The 19256-nt window shown below is 48.2% G+C and overlaps 1 protein-coding gene across 2 annotated transcripts; it reads right to left on the reverse strand.

The window, feature by feature from the left end:
• Positions 1-930: 930 nt before the first annotated feature.
• LOC116988303 (transcription cofactor vestigial-like protein 2) lies at positions 931-17863 on the reverse strand. 2 transcript variants are annotated; one of them, XM_033044885.1, is made up of 4 exons: positions 17545-17863; positions 14812-15076; positions 4993-5415; positions 931-1495 (listed from the first exon to the last, which is right to left on the reverse strand). In XM_033044885.1, exons 2-4 carry the CDS (start codon positions 15032-15034, stop codon positions 1455-1457), a joined length of 687 nt encoding a protein of 228 aa, XP_032900776.1. In that variant the 5' UTR covers positions 15035-15076; positions 17545-17863; the 3' UTR covers positions 931-1454. The 2 variants fall into 2 exon arrangements, with proteins under 2 accessions (XP_032900776.1, XP_032900775.1); XM_033044884.1 differs by having other exon boundaries at positions 4993-5418; positions 17545-17857.
• Between the last annotated feature and the right edge of the window lie 1393 nt (positions 17864-19256).

A 19256-nucleotide genomic window follows, 5' to 3' on the forward strand; every position in this document is an offset into this window, starting at 1 on the left:
TGAAATTAAATTGTTCCTGTGCAGTTTTGTACACCGCGAGGGTCGTGGTTTAACGTTCTGCTTGAAAGATGAGCATAGTTGGTTGTGATAAAAAGTTGTGTCTACTCACAACACCCTGCCTACCAAATTCGTTCAATTGAATTTGAGACGCAAAGAACACAACACCATCTCGACTATATAGAACACTAGACCAAGTGGGACCAGTTGGGCCCCGTTCCCCCAACGCAAGAATCCACCACTCACCCATAGCCCCGACGGGAGGCCTGGTCTCCCAACGTAAGATTCCACCACTCACCTGCCTCCCCCAGCACTGGACTTTAAAAAAATTCCAATTGCACATCCCCTGGTCCCTCCCATTCCAGTTTAATCACCTGCTGCCAGGACCACGACTAAGTGTTCTTATGATGTCAACATTGTTGCAAATGTCGGGTGGAGGACTGTGAGATCCCATTGTGACGTCATAGCCTTCAACTGCCAGCACTGAAGTGTTGAAGCGATTATCAAAGTTGATTTAGTAAACTTAAAAATGTGGTGACTTGTGAAATATAACATCAATCTGAACAAAACTTGATACAAACAACCACAGGTCAATGGTGAGTCAGGTGGTGCAAATATATGTGCGTTGTTGTGTACTGTTTTGGCATAGTTCCTTGAGATCGCACGCACGCAGACAGACAGACAGACAGACGTCCAAACACGATGAGAGTTTTAGTAATCTATAGATAGAACAGCACAGCACAGGAACAGGCCCATTCAGCCAACAATGTCCGTGCTGAATATAACACTAAATTAACCCAATCTCACAAGAACACAAATTGCTGGGGGAATTCAGCAGGCCAGGCAGCATCTGTGGAACAAATGCCGGACTTCCAATAGTTGCCGGCATGAAATTGATGAGAGAAACTTCAAAGAATAAAACCTTATAAAAGATCCAGTGTAAGTTTCTTTAATCACTGCGCGATCCTTCACCACGAAAACAAATAGCGAGATAAAAACAAAGGACCAAACCAAAGGTGAATTGAATTAAGTAGGAAGGAAACGCAGTCGCTGGTTTACACCAAAGATAGACACAAGATGCTGGAGTGACTCAGCGGGAACACGCAGCATCACTGGAGAGAAGGAATGGGTGGCGTTTCGGTTCTGAGGAAGGGTCTCGACCCGAAACGTCACCCATTCCTTCCGTCTGCTGAGTTGCTCCAGTCTCTCTTCTGAATTGAATTAAGATTAAAAATTGCAAACTTGTAATGTCGGAGTCTTTATTCTTGGTATGAGGAGTCTGTGGGAGAGGGAGAATAAATGGGTGTCCGTACATTGATCAAGTCTTCTCGCCGGAGAGTCCCAACGATCGATCTTCGTTGCAGCTGCACCTTCTGACAGCCCCTCGCTCAGATCTTGAACTAAAATCAGCCCATGCCCGTATGTACACGACCACTTCTCCCCAGCTTCTCCCCCTCTCAGCTGAAGAACGATCCTCTGGGTATGCAGTAGTGTCGAGCTGTAATCGAGATCACAGGACATTGTTACAGCCACAACACCTGGCGATATTTTTTCGGCGACTGCCGGCGTCATATCAGTGTCGCCAAAAGATTTTGAATGTTTCAAAAATCCAGCGGGGACAAAAAAAATGTCGCGACACTTGAAAAATCACCAATACCATATAACCATATAACAATTACAGCACGGAAACAGGCCAACTCGGCCCTTCTAGTCTGTGCCGAACACTTATTCTCCCCTAGTCCCATCTACCTGCACTCAGACCATAACCCTCCACTCCTTTCCCATCCATATACCTATCCAATTTATTTTTAAATGATAAAATGATAAAATCGAACCTGCCTCCACCACTTCCACTGGAAGCTCATTCCACACAGCTACCACTCTCTGAGTAAAGAAGTTCCCCCTCATGTTACCCCTAAACTTCTGTCCCTTAATTCTCAGGTCATGTCCTCTTGTTTGAATCTTCCCTACTCTCAATGGGAAAAGCTTATCCACGTCAACTCTGTCTATCCCTCTCATCATTTTAAAGACCTCTATCAAGTCCCCCCTTAACCTTCTGCGCTCCAAAGAATAAAGACCTAACTTATTCAACCTTTCTCTGTAACTTAGTTGCTGAAACCCAGGCAACATTCTAGTAAATCTCCTCTGTACTCTCTCTATTTTGTTGACATCCTTCCTATAATTAGGCGACCAAAATTGTACACCATACTCCAGAATTGGCCTCACTAATGCCTTGTACAATTTTAACATTACATCCCAACTTCTATACTCAATGCTCTGATTTATAAAGGCCAGCACACCAAAAGCTTTCTTTACCACCCTATCTACATGAGATTCCACCTTCAGGGAACGCCGTTACGCCGCGAATTTCTCGGTGACCTGATACGTCAGTCAATGATGCCAGCAGTCGCCGAAAAAAATCGCCAAGTGGGACAGGCCCTTTAAACCACACGTGTCAAAAAACCAGAACGCATTCTTGTGTGTTGGCTGAAGACTCGATGAGCGCGAAGGGGAGAGTGTGTGTGTGTGTGTGTGTGTGTGGGTGGAGGGGAATTTATATGAACCAGAGAAACAGGAATAGAGAATACAACTAGCTGACAGAATTAAAAAAAAAACAGCAAGGTACAAAGGAATGAAAATTACATCTGCCACACAATCCAGTAGCCACATTATGAGGTGATAATTGTAGCAATCAAATTTGTCCACCTAAATCAAAATGAGTGATGAGTGTTTGATGGCACTGGGCTTGTACTCACTAGAGTTTAGAAGGATGAGTGGGCCCCTAGTGTGGATGTCGAATTCACAAGCTCATAGGTTCTGAAGGTATAGGAGCAGAATTAGGCCATTCAGCCCATCAAGTCTACTCCGCAATTCCATTGTGGCTGATCTATCTCTCCCACATTCTCCTGCCTTCTCCCCATAACCCCTAAGAGGATGTTTCCACTAATGGGAGAGTCTAGGATCAGAGGGCACGGCCTCAGAATAAAAGGATGTACCTTTAGGAAGGTGATGAGGAGGAATTTCTTTCACCAGAGGGTGGTGAATCTGTGGTTTTCTTTGCCGCAGACGACTGTGCCATTGGGCATTTTTAAAGCAGAGATTGACAGATTGTTGATTAGTGCGGGTATCAGAGGTTATGGGGAGAAGGCAGGAGAATGGGGGTGAGAGGGAGAGATAGATCAGCCATGATTGAATGGCAGAGTAGACTCCCTTCTCTGCTAACAGCGCTTAAAGCCAGGAAAATAAACACAAGGTACAGGAGTAACTCAGACAGCATCTATGGAGAGCATGGATAAGTGACATTTCAGGACGCCACTCTTCCTGAAACGTTACCCATCAATACACCCCGTGGAAGCCACCTGACCTGTTGAGTTACTCCAGCACTTTGTCTTTTTTTAATATATAGACCAGGTGAAGTTGAGGACAGGATGGATGTTGGGGGAGTCCAGAACCAGGGGCCACGGTTTAAGAATAAGGAGTAAGCCATTTAGAACGGAGACGAGGAAACACTTTTTTCTCACAGAGAGTGGTGAGTCTCTGGAATTCTCTGCCTCAGAGGGCGGTGGAGGCCGGTTCTCTGGATACTTTCAAGAGAGAGCTAGATAGGGCTCTTAAAGATAGCGGAGTCAGGGAATATGGGGAGAAGGCAGATTGGGGATGATCAGCCATGATCCCATTGAATGGTGGTGCTGGCTCGAAGGGCTGAATGGCCTACTCCTGCACCTATTGTCTATTGTCTATTGTCTTAGTTAGGGAAGTTAATGAAGTCCATGGGTCCTGCATGGGTGCAGGAGGTAGCCCTGATGCAGTCGTCGATGTGGTGGAGATAGTGTTGGGGGATAGGACCAATGTACTCCTGGAACATGGACCATTCTTTTGTGTCTATTTATCGTTTTGTGTCTATCTTTGGTATAAACCAGCATCTTTTTTATTATATTATAGCGATTAAGCTTTACTAATGGTGGACAAAAATGCTGGAGAAACTCAGCGGGTGAGGCAGCATCTATGGAGTCTGAAGAAGGGTCTCGACCCGAAACATCACCTATTCCTTCGCTCCATAGACGCTGCCTCACCCGCTGAGTTTCTCCAGCATATTTGTCTACCATCGATTTTTCCAGCATCTGCAGTTCTTTCTTACGCCTTACTAATGGGTCCGTTACATGAAGTACTAATTGTTTTGTTTGCCAAAGGTTCTCTCTGACTTGTTGAGTATCCAGAGGTCTTTGAAGTGCAGCAGATAAAGGCGAGCTGGTGGGCTTATCATCGTTAGATTTCCAAAAGGCAATTGATCAAAGCTCATTTTTGGGTGGCAGGGTGGCGCAGTGGTAGAGTTGCTGCCTTACACCCTTAACGGGTGGCGCCAGAGACACGGGTTCAATCCCAACTACTCTCCCCGTGACCCGCGTGGGTTTTCTCGGAGATCTTTGGTTTCTTCCCGCACTCCAAAGACGTGCAGGTTTGTAGGTTAATCTTGGTATAATCTTGGTGGCTTGGTGTAAATATATATTGTCCTCAGTGTGTGTGTAGGATGGCGTTAGTGTGCGGGGATCGCTGTTTGGCGCGGACTTGGTGGGCCGAAGGGAAACTGTTTCCACACTACATCTCTATACTAAACTAAACTAAATTAAAGCCCTGTCCCACTGTGCGAGTTCATTCCAAGAGTTCTCCCGAGTTTGCCCTGATTCGAACTCTGAGATTTACGGTAATGGCCGCTCGTCGGTACTCGGGGCTCTCGTGGACATTTTTCAGCATGTTGAAAAAACTTCACGAGTCTTCCCGTGCTTTCTTGCCGTTAGCGAGTCTTCCCGAGTACCTGCCGTTAGCGTTACGAGCCGCTAAGAGACGTCCCCGAGCTCCGACGTACCCGCTACGTTCATTCTCTGTGCTTCCCACAAGTTTGATTTTTTTTAAACTCGGGAGAGCTCTTGGGATGAACTCGTACCGTGGGACAGTGGCTGTTAATTTAATTTAAGTAAGTCGCGTAACGAGTCTCACCTGCGTCAACGTTTAAGTTTAAAGTCTGCGTGACTTCAGCGGTGGGGAAGACCCCAGACCATGGCGAGCTGGGCTCCTGGGCGCTGAGGGTGGGCTGCAGTCTGTTGGCACGTAGCGCGGGCACGAGTAGAGAGCTGTAGCGAGGGTCCAGGTTGGGTCCGACGGGGTAGAGTTCGTGTATAGTCCTGGCCTGGTGGTACGCTGGGCTCTGCGGGCTGAGGTGCCCAGCCAGCGGGAAGTGCCAGTGGTCTGGAGGCTGTGCCAGGTGAGGGTGCAGGGCGGCTGGGTAGGGGTCTGTCGGGGTGAGCTGTAGCTCGGTGTGCGGGCTCCCGATACAGCTGCCGCTGGCTGTACACGTGGTGGTGGGCGCCTGGTAATCACTGTCCCAGAAAGATGCAGGGAAACTCCGATCATTCAGAGAACCTTCTGAGGGGGAAAGAAAAACAGTTTAGACAATAAACAATAGACAATAGGTGCAGGAGTAGGCCATTTGGCCCTTCGAGCCAGCACCGCCATTCAATGTGTTTAAGAACGAACTGCAGATGCTGGAAAATGGAAGGTACACAAAAATGCTGGAGAAACTCAGCGGGTGCAGCAGCATCTATGGAGCAAAGGAAATAGGCAACGTTTTGGGACCAAACCCGTAAGGGTTTCGGCCCGAAACGTTGTCTATTTCCTTAAGGGTTTCGGCCCGAAACGTTGTCTATTTCCTTAAGGGTTTCGGCCCGAAACGTTGTCTATTTCCTTAAGGGTTTCGGCCCGAAACGTTGCCTATTTCCTTAAGGGTTTCGGCCCGAAACGTTGCCTATTTCCTTAAAGGTTTCGGCCCGAAACGTTGCCTATTTCCTTAAAGGTTTCGGCCCGAAACGTTGCCTATTTCCTTAAAGGTTTCGGCCCGAAACGTTGCCTATTCGGCCCGAAACGCAGTGCCAGGCCCACCATAAAGCCTGTTACAACCTGGCTTGAAAATGCACTCTCCAAATCTACAGGACTGCTTTACACAGACAAACTGGGACATATTCGAACACCAGGATCTGGAAACTCTCACAGAAACGGTGCTGGACTATATCAAGTTCTGCATCGGAAACGTGACTGTGGGCAAAAACATTCGGGTTTTTCCCAAACCAGAAACCCTGGATGTCCAGCCAGGTCCGCCCACTCCTCAGAGCCTTCAGGTCAGGTGACAGAGCTCTGTACAGGGCTGCTCGAGCCGATCTGAAAAGTGGAATAAAAAAAGCCAAGGCGGACCATAAGAGGAGCATAGAGTCCCACTTGTCCAGCAATAATACATGGGAGGTATGGCGGGGCATACATAGAAACATAGAAACATAGAAATTAGGTGCAGGAGTAGGCCATTCGGCCCTTCGAGCCTGCACCGCCATTCAATATGATCATGGCTGATCATCCAACTCAGTATCCCGTACCTGCCTTCTCTCCATACCCTCTGATCCCCTTAGCCACAAGGGCCACATCTAACTCCCTCTTAAATATAGCCAATGAACTGGCCTCGACTACCCTCTGTGGCAGGGAGTTCCAGAGATTCACCACTCTCTGTGTGAAAAAAGTTCTTCTCATCTCGGTTTTAAAGGATTTCCCCCTTATCCTTAAGCTGTGACCCCTTGTCCTGGACTTCCCCAACATCGGGAGCAATCTTCCTGCATCTAGCCTGTCCAACCCCTTAAGAATTTTGTAAGTTTCTATAAGATCCCCTCTCAATCTCCTAAATTCTAGAGAATATAAACCAAGTCTATCCAGTCTTTCTTCATAAGACAGTCCTGACATCCCAGGAATCAGTCTGGTACTGATACAAGACATCACAAACTACAGAGACTGTGCCACAAAGTCAGAAGACCTGAGTTCGCCGCTGGCAGAGAAGCTAAATTGCTTCTTCTCCCGCTTTGAAACATCACAACAGCAGCACTCACCTGCTACAGCCCTGCTCCCACCCTCACCTGGCTCCTGTACTACTCCACTCACTGTCAGGGAGCACGATGTCAGACGTTGGCAGTGAACCCCAAGAAGGCTGCCGGCCCAGATGGAGTACCTGGTAAGGTGCTCAAAGCGTGTGCCCACCAGCTCACTGTCATCTTCACCAGAATCTTCAACCTCTCCCTGGACCAGGCAGTTATTCCGTCCTGCCTAAAATCAGCCACAATCGTCCCAGTGCCGAAGAAGTCTCCCATCACTAGCCTAAATGATTACCGTCCCGTGGCCCTCACTCCGGTAATCACGAAGTGCTTCGGGAGATTGGTCCTCCAGCACATCAAGGACTATCTCCCTCCAGACTTCGACCCCCACCAATTCGCCTATCGCCGAAACAGATCCACGGAAGACGCCATCACCGTAGCTCTCCACTCTGTGCTGAGCCACCTGGAGCAGGGGCAGAGCTACGTCCGGATGCTCTTTGTGGATTACAGCCCAGCTTTCAACACAATCATTCCGGACATTCTCATCGACAGACTGGTCACTCTCGGCCTCCCCACTCTCACATGTGCCTGGATAAAGGACTTCCTCACCAACCGGCCCCAGACTGTGAGACTCGGCCCCCACCTCTCCTCCACTCGCAGGTTGAGTACCGGCTCCCCACAGGGCTGTGTGCTAAGCCCCCTCCTATACTGTCTCTACACCCACGACTGTGGTCCGGCCCACAACAACAACCGCATCGTCTAGTTTGCTGACGACACTACTGTAGTCGGACTTATTTCAAAGGGAGACGAGGCAGCCTACAGAGAGGAAGTCCTGAAGTTGACAACCTGGTGCTCAGAAAACAATCTGGCTCTGAACACCAGGAAAACAAAAGAGCTCATTGTCGACTTCAGGAGGCACAGCACCGACTTAGTCCCCCTACATATCAACGGCGAGTGTGTGGGGAGGGTCTACACCTTCCGGTTTCTCGGCGTCCTTATCTCTGCTGACATCTCCTGGACAGACAACACGACAGCGGTCATCAAGAAGGCTCAGCAGCGGCTGCACTTCCTGAGGGTTCTCAGGAAGCACAACCTGGACTCTTACCTGCTGCTGACCTTCTACCGCTCGTCCATCGAGAGCCTGCTGACATACTGCATTACAGCATGGTACGGCAGCTGCACCATGGCAGACAGGGAGAGGCTTCAGAGGGTAACTAGGACAGCACAGAAGATCATTGGCTGCCCTCTCCCCTCCCTGATGGATATTTACACCTCCCGCTGCCTTAGCAGGGCAAAGAATATCATCAAGGACAGCTCCCATCCTGCGTTTGGACTGTTCGACCTGCTGCCCTCTGGAAGGCGCTATAGGTGCATCAAAACTAGGACAAATAGACTCAGGGCAGTTGTTTACCTGAAAGTCATAACTACTCTTAACTCACACATGCACTGACTTCACAGCCCAACACCCGGACTTCCATCTATTCTATCCACGTACTGAAATTTGGAATTGTAATGTGTATTGTAACTGTAATTTTAAATATTTTTAAAATAATTTTTAATATTTTAATATAACTTTTAAACATCTGCCTAAGAATACTACCTATTCACCCTTCACCATTTTGCCTTTATAGATATGTATATAGCGCCGCAGAATTGTGCACCTATCCCCCCCCCCCTGTTTTGTTTTCTGTTTCTTGTTTTTTGTACTAAATTATATGTAGGCACTGAGTACGAGCTGCTTTTAATCTCATTGTACATGTATAGTGACAATAAATGGCATATCTATCTATCTATTTCCTTAAGGGTTTCGGCCCGAAACGTTGCCTATTTCCTCAAGGGTTTCGGCCCGAAACGTTGCCTATTTCCTCAAGGGTTTCGGCCCGAAACGTTGCCTATTTCCTTCGCTCCATAGATGCTGCTGCACCCGCTGAGTTTCTCCAGCATTTTTGTGCACCGCCATTCAATGTGATCATGGCTGATCATCCCCAATCAGTACCCCGTTCCTGCCTTCTCCCCATATCCCCTGACTCCGCTATTTTTAAGAGCCCTATCTAGCTCTCTCTTGAAAGCATCCAGAGAACCTGCCTCCACCGCCCTCTGAGGCAGAGAATTCCACAGACCCACCACTCTCTGTGAGACCAGCATCTGCAGACCCTGTCCCTGGATCTGGAGGCAGACACAAAATGCTGGAGTAACTCAGCGGGTGAGGCAGCATCTATGGAGAGAGGAATTGGTGACGTTTCGGGTCAAGACCTTGCTTCTGTACCTCTTGCCTGATGGGAGAGGGGAGAAGAGGGAGTGACCGGGGTGAGAGGTCTTTGATGATGCTGCTGGCCTTGCCGAGGCAGCGTGAGGTGTAGATGGAGTCAATGGAAGGGAGGTTGGTTTGCGTGGAGCGGTAGAGCTGCTGCCTCACAGCGCCAGAGACCCTGATTCGATCCTGACTACGAGTGCTGACTGTACGGAGTTCGTACGTTCTCCCTGTGACCTGCGTACGTTTTCTACGGGTGCTCCGGTTTCCTCCCACACTCCAAAGACGTGCAGGTTTGTAGGTTAATTGGCTTTGGTATAAATGTAAATTGTCCTCAGTCTGTGTAGGATAATGTTAATGTGTGGGGATCGCTGGTCGGCAGGGCTGTGAAACGTCACCTATCCATGTTCTCCGCAGATGCTGCCTGACCCGCTGAGTTACTCCAGCACTCTGTGAAACGTCACCTATCCATGTTCTCCACAGATGCTGCCTGACCCACTGAGTAACTCCAGCACTCTGTGAAACGTCACCTATCCATGTTCTCCGCAGATGCTGCCTGACCCGCTGAGTTACTCCAGCACTCTGTGAAACGTCACCTATCCATGTTCTCCGCAGATGCTGCCTGACCCGCTGAGTTACTCCAGCACTCTGTGCCTTTCCTCCTGCTGTATTAGTCGGACGTGGACCCTTTGGAATGTAACGCACTAAATGTGTTAACCGGTTTAAGACCAAAATAGACCTAGTGACCAAGGATTCTATTATTAGTTAGAATTCACCAGCCACTGCAAGGTCAACCATGTTTCAAGATACAATCATTTCTGGAAACACATGTTATATTTAGTGGTGTATATTATTGGATCTAACTACCTCATTAGGGTTGTTAATAGATCAAATCTGATGACTAAATATTTCTCGACATTAACTAACACGTGGTAGAGTTGCAGCCTCACCGCGCCAGAGACCCGGGTTCGATCCTGACTACGGGTGCTGTCTGTACGGATTTTGTACGTTCTCCCCGTGACCAGCGTGGGTTTTCACCGTCTCCGAAGACGTGCAGGTTTGTTGGTCAAATGGACAGGAGGGAACTGCAGATGCTGGTTTACACCGAAGATAAACACAAGATGCTGGAGTAACTCAGCGGGACAGGCGGCATCTCTGGAGCGAGGGAATGGGTGATGTTTCGGGTCGAGGCCCTTCTTCAGACTGTGAGTCAGAGGAGAGGGAAACATAGAATCACAGGCCCTGACTCTCAGTCTGAAGAAGGGTCTCAACCCAAAACGTCACCCATTCCTTCTCTCCAGAGATGCTGCCTGTCCCGCTGAGTTACTCCAGTATTTTGTGTCTACCTTTGATTTGTTGGTTAATTGGCTTTGGTAAAAATGGTAAGACTTGCCCCGGCAAGTTCATGATTGATAGGAGCAGAATTATGCCATTCGGCCCATCAAGTCTACTCCTCAATCATGGCCTATCTATCTCTCCCTCCTAAGCCCATTCTCCAGCCATCTCTCCATAACCCCTGACACCCGTACCAATCAACTAATGAGCTAACTTCGAATAGAAACACAAAATGCTGGAGTAACTCAGCGGGACAGGTAGCATCTCAGGAGAGAAGGAATTGGTGTTTAAGAAGGAACTGCAGACGCTGGAAAATTGAAGGTAGACATAAGTGCTGGAGAAACTCAGCGGGTATCTATGGAGCGAAGGAAATAGGCAACGTTTCGGGCCGAAACCCTTCTTCAGACTGGGAGGGTCTCAATCAACTAACTCTGCCCCTGCGCCACTGTGCCGCCCCTATATATCTAATCTGAAGGGCTGTACTGGACACTGAGGCAGGCATTTCAGAATGTAAGGAGGCCGTGACATCCACGTTACTCTGCTGAAATAACCGCTCCCATACAGTGAGTGTGGCCGCTTCTAGTATTAAAATAGTGTGTCTCAATAAAATCAGCCCTGCTCCATTATTGCCTTCAGATGAATCGGCCCCCAGACAACAGGTTGCTGTTACCGGGGCCCAGACTGAAGGCTGGTGTTCCTACACTTCACACAGAAAACCACAATGTCGACTTTAAGAATGCTTTTTTTCCTGGAAACATTAATCCAGGATTAGTTTAGTTTAAGATGAAGCAGACGGATTCTTCCCAGCTGTTATCAGGCAACTGAACCATCCTACCATAACCAGAGAGCAGTGCAGAACTACTATCTACCTCATTGGTGATCCTCGGACTATCTTTGATCGGACTTTGCTGGTCACAGTTTAAGGATAAATGGGAAATCTTTTAGGACTGAGATGAGAAAAACATTTTTTACACAGAGAGTGGTGAATCTCTGGAATTCTCTGCCACAGAATGTAGTTGAGGCCAGTTCATTGGCTATATTTAAGAGGGAGTTAGATGTGGCCCTTGTGGCTAAAGGGATCAGGGGGTATGGAGAGAAGGCAGGTACAGGATACTCAGCCATGATCATATTGAATGGAGGCGCGAAGGGCCGAATGGCCTACTCATGCACCTATCTTCTATGTTTCTATGTTTACCTTGCACTAAACGTTATTCTATTATTGTATCTGTACACTGTAAATGGATCGATTGTAATCGTGTGTTGTCTTTCCGCTGACTGGTTAGCACGCAACAAAAAGTTTTTCACTGTACCTCGGTACACGTGACAATCAACTAAATGAAAGATGCTGGTCTAAACCAAAGATAGACACAAAGTGCTGGAGTAACTCAGCAGGACAGGCAGCATCTCTGGAGAGAAGGAATGGGTGACTTTTTGGGTCGAGACCCTTCTTTTTAGTTTAGTTTAGTTTAGAGATACAGGGCAGAAACAGGCCCTTTGGCCCACCGAGACTGCACCGTCCAGCAATCCCTGTACATTAACACTATCCCACATACACTAGGGACAATTTTTTTTGCATTTACACCAAGCCAATTAACCTCCAAACCTGCACGTCTTTGGAGTGTGGGAGGAAGCCGAGGAACTCGGAGAAAACCCTCGCAGGTCACGGGGGGAAGGTACAAACTCTGTACAGACAGCACACGTAGTCAAGATCGAACCTGCGTCTCTGGTGCGGTAAGTTTTGTAAGGCAGCAACTCTACCGCTGCGGTATGGAACAAAACTTGCATTGTATTGTGAATCTATGGAATTCTCTGCCTCAGAGGGCAGTGGAGGCCAATTCTCTGGATGCTTTCAAGAGAGAGCTAGATAGGGCTCTTAAATATAGTGGTCAGGGGATATGGGGAGAAGGCAGGAACGGGGTACTGATTGGGGATGATCAGCCATGATCATATTGAATGGCGGTGCTGGCACGAAGGGCCGAATGGCCTACTCCTGCACCTATTGTCTATTGTCTATTGTCTATAAACCAGCATCTGTAGTTGCTTCCTACACAGTGTAGATGGGCATATTGGTCAGTTTGGGCAAGTTGGGTCGAAGGGCCTGTGTTTCCACGCTGTATCACTCTATCACGCTCTGGCTCTGTGACTCGACAATCTAGGCTTCTGTTTACAATTGAAGTTGAAGGATTTCAGATTGATTTGTCTCTTCCCATTATCTCTCACCTGCTCTATCTTTTGGAGCTCGACTTTGTAGCTATCTGGTTTTAACCTGCTGTTTAGTGAAACTATAACCCTGGACTACACCTGTTCTCTGTTCTCCACTTGCCTGTCTATATATTTAATGGTTTAATTTGTTTGCTGTGAGGAGGTCTAGTTCACTGCAGATGCTGCTTTAAACCCAAGATAGACATAAAAAGCTGGAGTAACGCAGCGGGACAGGCAGCATCTCTTGGTTAGGGATAAGGGAAATGTGAGATATAGTCAAGTCAAGTCAAGTTAAGTCACATTTATTTATATAGCACATTTAAAAACCAACTCTTGTTGGCCAAAGTGCTTTACATTTGTATAAGAATAGTATAAACAAACAAACTACATACATATATACATATAGCCCTCACTCAGTGGACATCAGGAAAGGTTTGGGAGCGTCCATAAATAAAATGTATTATTATTATTATTATTATTATTATTATTATAGATAAGTTTTTAGTCTTGACTTAAAGGAGTCGATGGAGGGGGATGCTGTTCCACAGTCTAGGCGATGATGTAGAGAGATAAAGAACAACGAACGAAAGATATGCGAAAAAGTCATGATGATAAAAGAAACAGGCCATTGTTAGCTACTCGTTGGGTGAAACCAAGAAGCTGGTGAACTTGGGTGGGGGAGGAATAGAGAGAGAGGGAATCTCGGGGGTTTCTGTTCCGCTGAGTTACTCCAGCGTTTTGTGTCTCTTAGCTTCAACCCTTCAAGTGTTCAAAATGGACTGGCTATTGATTCCAACCTTGGAAAGTAAATAAAGGTACAGGAGCCTGAGATCTGTTCCATCCAGGTTCAGGAACAGCTACTTCCCCACAGCCATCAGGCTATTAAACTCACCAACAAACAGACTCTGAACTGTAACAGCCCATTGCACTTTAACTGCTTATTTACGTGTATATTAAACTGAACTGTTCTGTATTTATGTTTACAATATCCTGTTGTGCTGCAGCAAGCAAGAATTTCATTGTACTATCTGGGACACATGACAATAAACGCTCTTGACTTGACTTGACTTGACTTGACTTGACAGTGGTGAAGAAGGGTCTCGACCCGAAACGTCACCTATTTCCTTCGCTCCATAGATGCTGCCTCACCCGCTGAGTTTCTCCAGCAATTTTGTCAACCTTCGATTTTTTTCCAGCATCTGCAGTTCCTTCTTAAACAGTGGTCAGGATTAGTTTGTTTAGTAATGAACAAACACCCAGGCCAAGTCTTACTATATTTTATGGATGTAACATGGCGTGGCAATAATTTTCTTGCAGCCACTTGCAAACAAACACAACATTTATATTGCACGTACACCGTGTAAATGCACGAGGAAATGGTCATGAATTCTGCAGTGAAATGGCTGGAGCACTGTTGGTGACTTATCTCGTTTAATTTAGTTTACTTTAGAGATACAGCACAGAAACAGGCCCTTCGGCCCACCGAGTCCGCGCCGACCAGCGATCCCCGCACACTGACACCACCCTATACACACTATGAACAATTAACGTTGGCACCAAGGCAATTAACTAACCCACAGACCTGTCTGCAGTCTGAAGAAGGGTCTCTACCCGAAAGCGCCACCCATTCCTTCTCTCCAGAGAAGATGCCTGACCCGCTGAGTTACTCCAGTATTTTGTGTCAACCTACAAAAACCTGCACCTGTGGGAGGAAACCGGAGCACCCGGTGAAAACCCACACGGGTCGCGGGGAGAACGTACGAACTCTGTAAATACAGGATCGAACCCCTAGTTATAGAAACATAGAAAATAGGTGCAGGAGGAGGCCATTCGGCCCTTCAAGACAGCACCGCCATTCATTGTGATCATGGCTGATCATCCCCTATCAATAACCCGTGCCTGCCTTCTCCCCATATCCCTTGACTCCACTAGCCCCTAGAGCTCTATCTAATTGTCTCTTAAATCCATCCAGTGACTTGGCCTCCGCTGTGGCAGGGAATTCCACAAATTCACAACTCTCTGGGTGAACATTTCTTTTCTCACCTCAGTCTTAAATGACTCTAATAGGCGATGTTTTGCTTTGGGAGCCTTCTTAAGACATCGGGCATTGAGTTCAGAACGTACCTGAAGATGCAGTGCTCCCTTTACGGCCTCTGGTGCTCCTGGCGTCGGGGTTGTAGTTGCTCAGAGCGCGGCTGAAATGCTGGTCCACCAGCGCGTTGATGTCCCCGTTGAGGTAGGTGAACAGGACACACTTGGAGTTGATGTACTCCGCCTCGGGTCGCTCCTGCTCCCGCAGCGCCTCCTCTTTGCTGGTGGCCGGGCTGGAAGACGTTGAGGCTTCCATCGACAAACCCCCTGCACTCGCGAACACACACACACTAACAATCTGCAGGAGGGAGACGCAAAAAAAGCTGGAGTAACTCAGCGGGTCAGGCAGCATCTCTGGAGAGAAGGAATGGGTGGCGTCTCAATAGGCAATAGACAATAGGTGCAGGAGTAGGCCATTTGGCCCTTCGAGCCAGCACCGCCATTCAATGTGATCATGGCTGATCATCCATAATCAGTACCACGTTCCTGCCTGCTCCCCATATCCCCTGACTCCGCTATTTTTAAGAGCCCTATCTAGCTCTGTCTTGAAAGCATCCAGAGAACCGGCCTCCATCGCCCTCCGAGGCAGAGAATTCCACAGACTCACAACTCTCTCTGAGAAAAAGTGTTTCCGCGTCTCCGTTCTAAATGCCTTACTCCTTATTCTTAAACTGTGGCCCCTGGTTCTGGACTCCCCCAACATCGGGAACATGTTTACTGCCTCTGGCGTGTCCAAGCCCGTAACAATCTTTTTCAGACTGTGAGAGTCAGGGGAAAAGGGAAACGAGAGATATAGACGGTGATGTAGAGAGATAGGAAACAAATAAATGAAAGATATGCAAAAAAGTAACGATGATAGAGACAGGCCATTGCAAGCTGTGGGAGGGTAAGGTGTGAAAACGAGAGATCAAAGGGGAGTAAGGAAATGAAGACATTGTTGGCCGAGGGGACAATCAGTAACATTCTATCAGGGAGACAGTGAAACTATCGGGGGAACTAGGATGGGGGAGGGATGGAGAGAGAGGGAAAGCAAGGGTTACTTGAAGTTAGAGAAGTCAATATCCCCGAAATGGAATAATGAAATTCTTACTCGCAGCGGCACAACTAAAATGTAAACATCGACACAAAGTACAGGAGAAACTCAGCGGGTGAGGCGACATCTATGGAGCGAATGAATAGGCGACGTTTCGACCCGTAACGTCACCTTTTCCTCCGCTCCATAGATGCTGCCTCACCCGCTGAGTTTCTCCAGCATTTTTGTCTACCTTCGATTTTTCCAGCATCTGCAGTTCTTTCTTAAACACAAAGTACAGGAGGTGGGGCAGCGTCTCTGAAGAAGGGTCTCAACCCGAAACGTCACCTATTCATGTTCTCCAGAGATGCTGCCTGACCCGCTGAGTTACTCCACCACTTTGTGCCTGCCCTTTAAAAGGGAACTCCAGATTTGGGCCAATTTGAGATGAGGTTTAATTTCACAAGGAACTGCAGATGCTGAGAATTTCGAGGCAGCGCTGATTTCTTCCTCCGGCATTTTGTGCTTCACTTAGGAAACGTTACCCGCGGTAAATTCAGTTCCACACCGGTGGCAGATTGGGGTGGGACAGCTGTCCACCGAACAGTCCCGGCCAAACACACAGTGCTGGAGGAACTCAGCGGGTCAGGCAGCATCTGTGGAGGGAATGGACAGGCGACTTTACGGATCTGGAGCTTTCTTTGAACCGGGAACCACACTAGAAGCGTGGAAGCGTCTGAAGAAGGGGTTTCGGCCCGAAACGTTGCCTATTTCCTTCGCTCCATAGATGCTGCTGCACCCGCTGAGTTTCTCCAGCATTTTTGTCTACCTTCGATTTTCCAGCGCCTGCAGTTCCTTCTTAAACGCCACACTAGACCGTCTGTTCAACGTTGCGAATGGAGTCTAACGAAGGGTCTCGACCCGAAAATCCACCCGAAATTCCTTCTCTCCAGAGATGCTGCCTGTCCCGCTGAGTTACTCCAACATTTTGTATACATCTTCAGTTTAAACCAGCATCTGTAGTTCCTTCCTGAACATAAACTTTTTAAGGGTCTCGACCCGAAACGGTATCGACTACAAAATGCTGGTGTAACTCAGCGGGACAGGCAGCATCTCTGGAGAGAAGGAATGGGTGACGTTTTGGGTCGAGACCCTTTTTCAGACTGAGAGTTTCTCCCTCTCCCCTGACTCTCAGTCTGAAGAAGGGGTTTCGGCCCGAAACGTTGCCTATTTCCTTCGCTCCATAGATGCTGCTGCACCCGCTGAGTTTCTCCAGCATTTTTGTCTACCTTCGATTTTCCAGCGCCTGCAGTTCCTCTCTACACATCAGATAGAACAATATAAGTAAGAATTTCCGGGCAAATCACAATAAAACACTCTTAAAGGCGACGTTGCGGGTCGGGACCCTTAAAAAGTTTGTTTAGGAAGGAACTACAGATGCTGGTTTACACTGAAGATAGACACAACATGCTGAAGTAACTCAGCGGGACAGGCAGCGTCTCTGGAGAGAAGGAATGGGTGACGTTTTGGGTCGAGACCCTTCTTCAGGCTGAGTCAGGGGAGAGGGGTCTGAAGAAGGGTCTCGACCCGAAACGTCACCCATTCCTTCTCTCCAGAGACGCTGCCCGTCCCGCTGAGTTACTCCAGCATGTTTGTGTCTAGCTTCGGGGGGAATGGAGGGATGTCGGCGGCGATTGACAGAGAGATAGACAGAGTACATGAATGAAAAAAAACAGCTAACATTCCAAGCTTACCTAACAAGAGTCGAGCATAGTCCAGAGTCCCACCGAGGAATGTAATGCTCTTGGCAAGCGGAGGCTCGCAGGGTGAGTTAGCAGTCTGTAAAGGAAGTCCCTCCAGTGTGTAAGGTGCAGCCAGCGCCGGGCAGTTGTTGGAGTGATTGGGGTATTCCACACGCGTTGTACATGACTTTGCCGGGGACACGGGCGTTGGAAGAACTCCACGTTCACTGGGGAGGGGGTGGGTGGGTGGACGAGAGATGATAGATGATATCCTCGCCTGTCACCAATCGCTGCCGGGTCCTGGGCCCGGCCTCCAGCGGGAGAAGGAGAGGGGAACAGACTGAGTGACAACTGTCGGCCGGGAGAAGCGACCCTCGACACAAGGACCCAGATCCAACCAGCGCCCCCGCCAATCGCGTCCCCACAGCGGCGCCGCGTCCTTAATAAAAGCGCCTCGTAAAAGTGAGACACAGAGCGCTGGAGTAACTCAGCAGCTCAGGCGGCATCTCTGGAGGACATGGATAGGTGATGTTTCGGGTCGGGACACCTTCCTTCAGACTGGGTACAAGTCAGGAGCAGTCTCAACTAAGTTGAACTGAAGAGGTAGTGTGCAGGAAGGAACTGCAGATGCTGGTTTAAAATCGAAGATAGACGCAAAAATGCCGGAGTAACTCAGCGGGACAGGCAGCATCTGTGGAGAGAAGGAATAGGTGGCGTTTCGGGTCGAGCCACAGCCTCAGGAATTAAAGGACGTTCCTTTAGGAAGGAGATGAGGAGGAATTTCTTTAGTCAGAGGGTGGTGAATCTGTGACATTCATTGCCACAGACGTCTGTAGAGGCCATGTCAATGGATAGATAGATTCTTGATTACTACATGTGTCAGGGGTTACGGGGAGAAGGCAGGAGAATGGGGTTAGGAGGGAGAGATAGATCAGCCATGATGGAATTGCGGAGTAGACGTGATGGGCCGAATGGCCTAATTCTACTCCTATTCCGTATGATTTGTGCAGGTCCCAGCATTAAGGGCGTCTGTTTTAGTTGTAGATTTGGTTACAACCACACCATGGAAATGGGTTCTTCAGCCCGCTGAGCCCACGCCGACCATCGATCACCCGTTCACACTACTTCCATGTTATCTCACCTTAATAATAATAATAATAATGTCTTTATTTATATAGCACATTTTTAGTCAACTTGCATTGACCCCAAAGTGCTTCACACAATTACTTCCATACAGACAGGCAAAGGTGGGTGAAGTGTCTTGCCCAAGGACACACACAGGCAAAGGTGGGTGAAGTGTCTTGCCCAAGGACACAACGACAGTATGCACTCCAAGCGGGATTCGAACCAGCTACCTTCCGGTTGCCAGCCGAACACTTAGCCCATTGTGCCATCTGTCGTCCTTAGTATTCACCCCCTACATACTAGGGGCAACTTACAGAAGCCAATTAACCTACAAACCTGCACTTCTTCGGGATGTGGGAGGAAACCGGAGCACCCGGAGAAAACCTTTACAAGATCACTCCTCAGCTTCTTACACTCCAAGGAACATAGTCCTAGCCTGTCCAACCCTGTTATTCTAGACAATAGACAATAGACAATAGGTGCAGGAGCCAGCACCGCCACCCATTCAATGTGATCGTGGCTGATCATCCCCAATCAGTACCCCGTTCCTGCCTTCTCCCCATATCCCCGGACTCCGCTATTTTTAAGAGTCCTATCTA

Source organism: Amblyraja radiata, chromosome 27 (genome assembly GCF_010909765.2).
Source record: "Amblyraja radiata isolate CabotCenter1 chromosome 27, sAmbRad1.1.pri, whole genome shotgun sequence".
Taxonomy (NCBI): domain Eukaryota; kingdom Metazoa; phylum Chordata; class Chondrichthyes; order Rajiformes; family Rajidae; genus Amblyraja; species Amblyraja radiata.

Bases quoted from the DNA above. Each gene is read 5' to 3' on its own strand.
- LOC116988303 (XM_033044884.1), bottom strand. From the start codon at position 15,034: ATGGAAGCCTCAACGTCTTCCAGCCCGGCCACCAGCAAAGAGGAGGCG. The intron at 5,419-14,811 runs GTACGTTCTGAA...TTTCCCCCTCAG, and splicing joins AGGGAGCACTGCATCTTCAG to AAGGTTCTCTGAATGATCGG. The intron at 1,496-4,992 runs GTGAGACTCGTT...TCTCGATTACAG, and splicing joins AAACTTAAACGTTGACGCAG to CTCGACACTACTGCATACCC.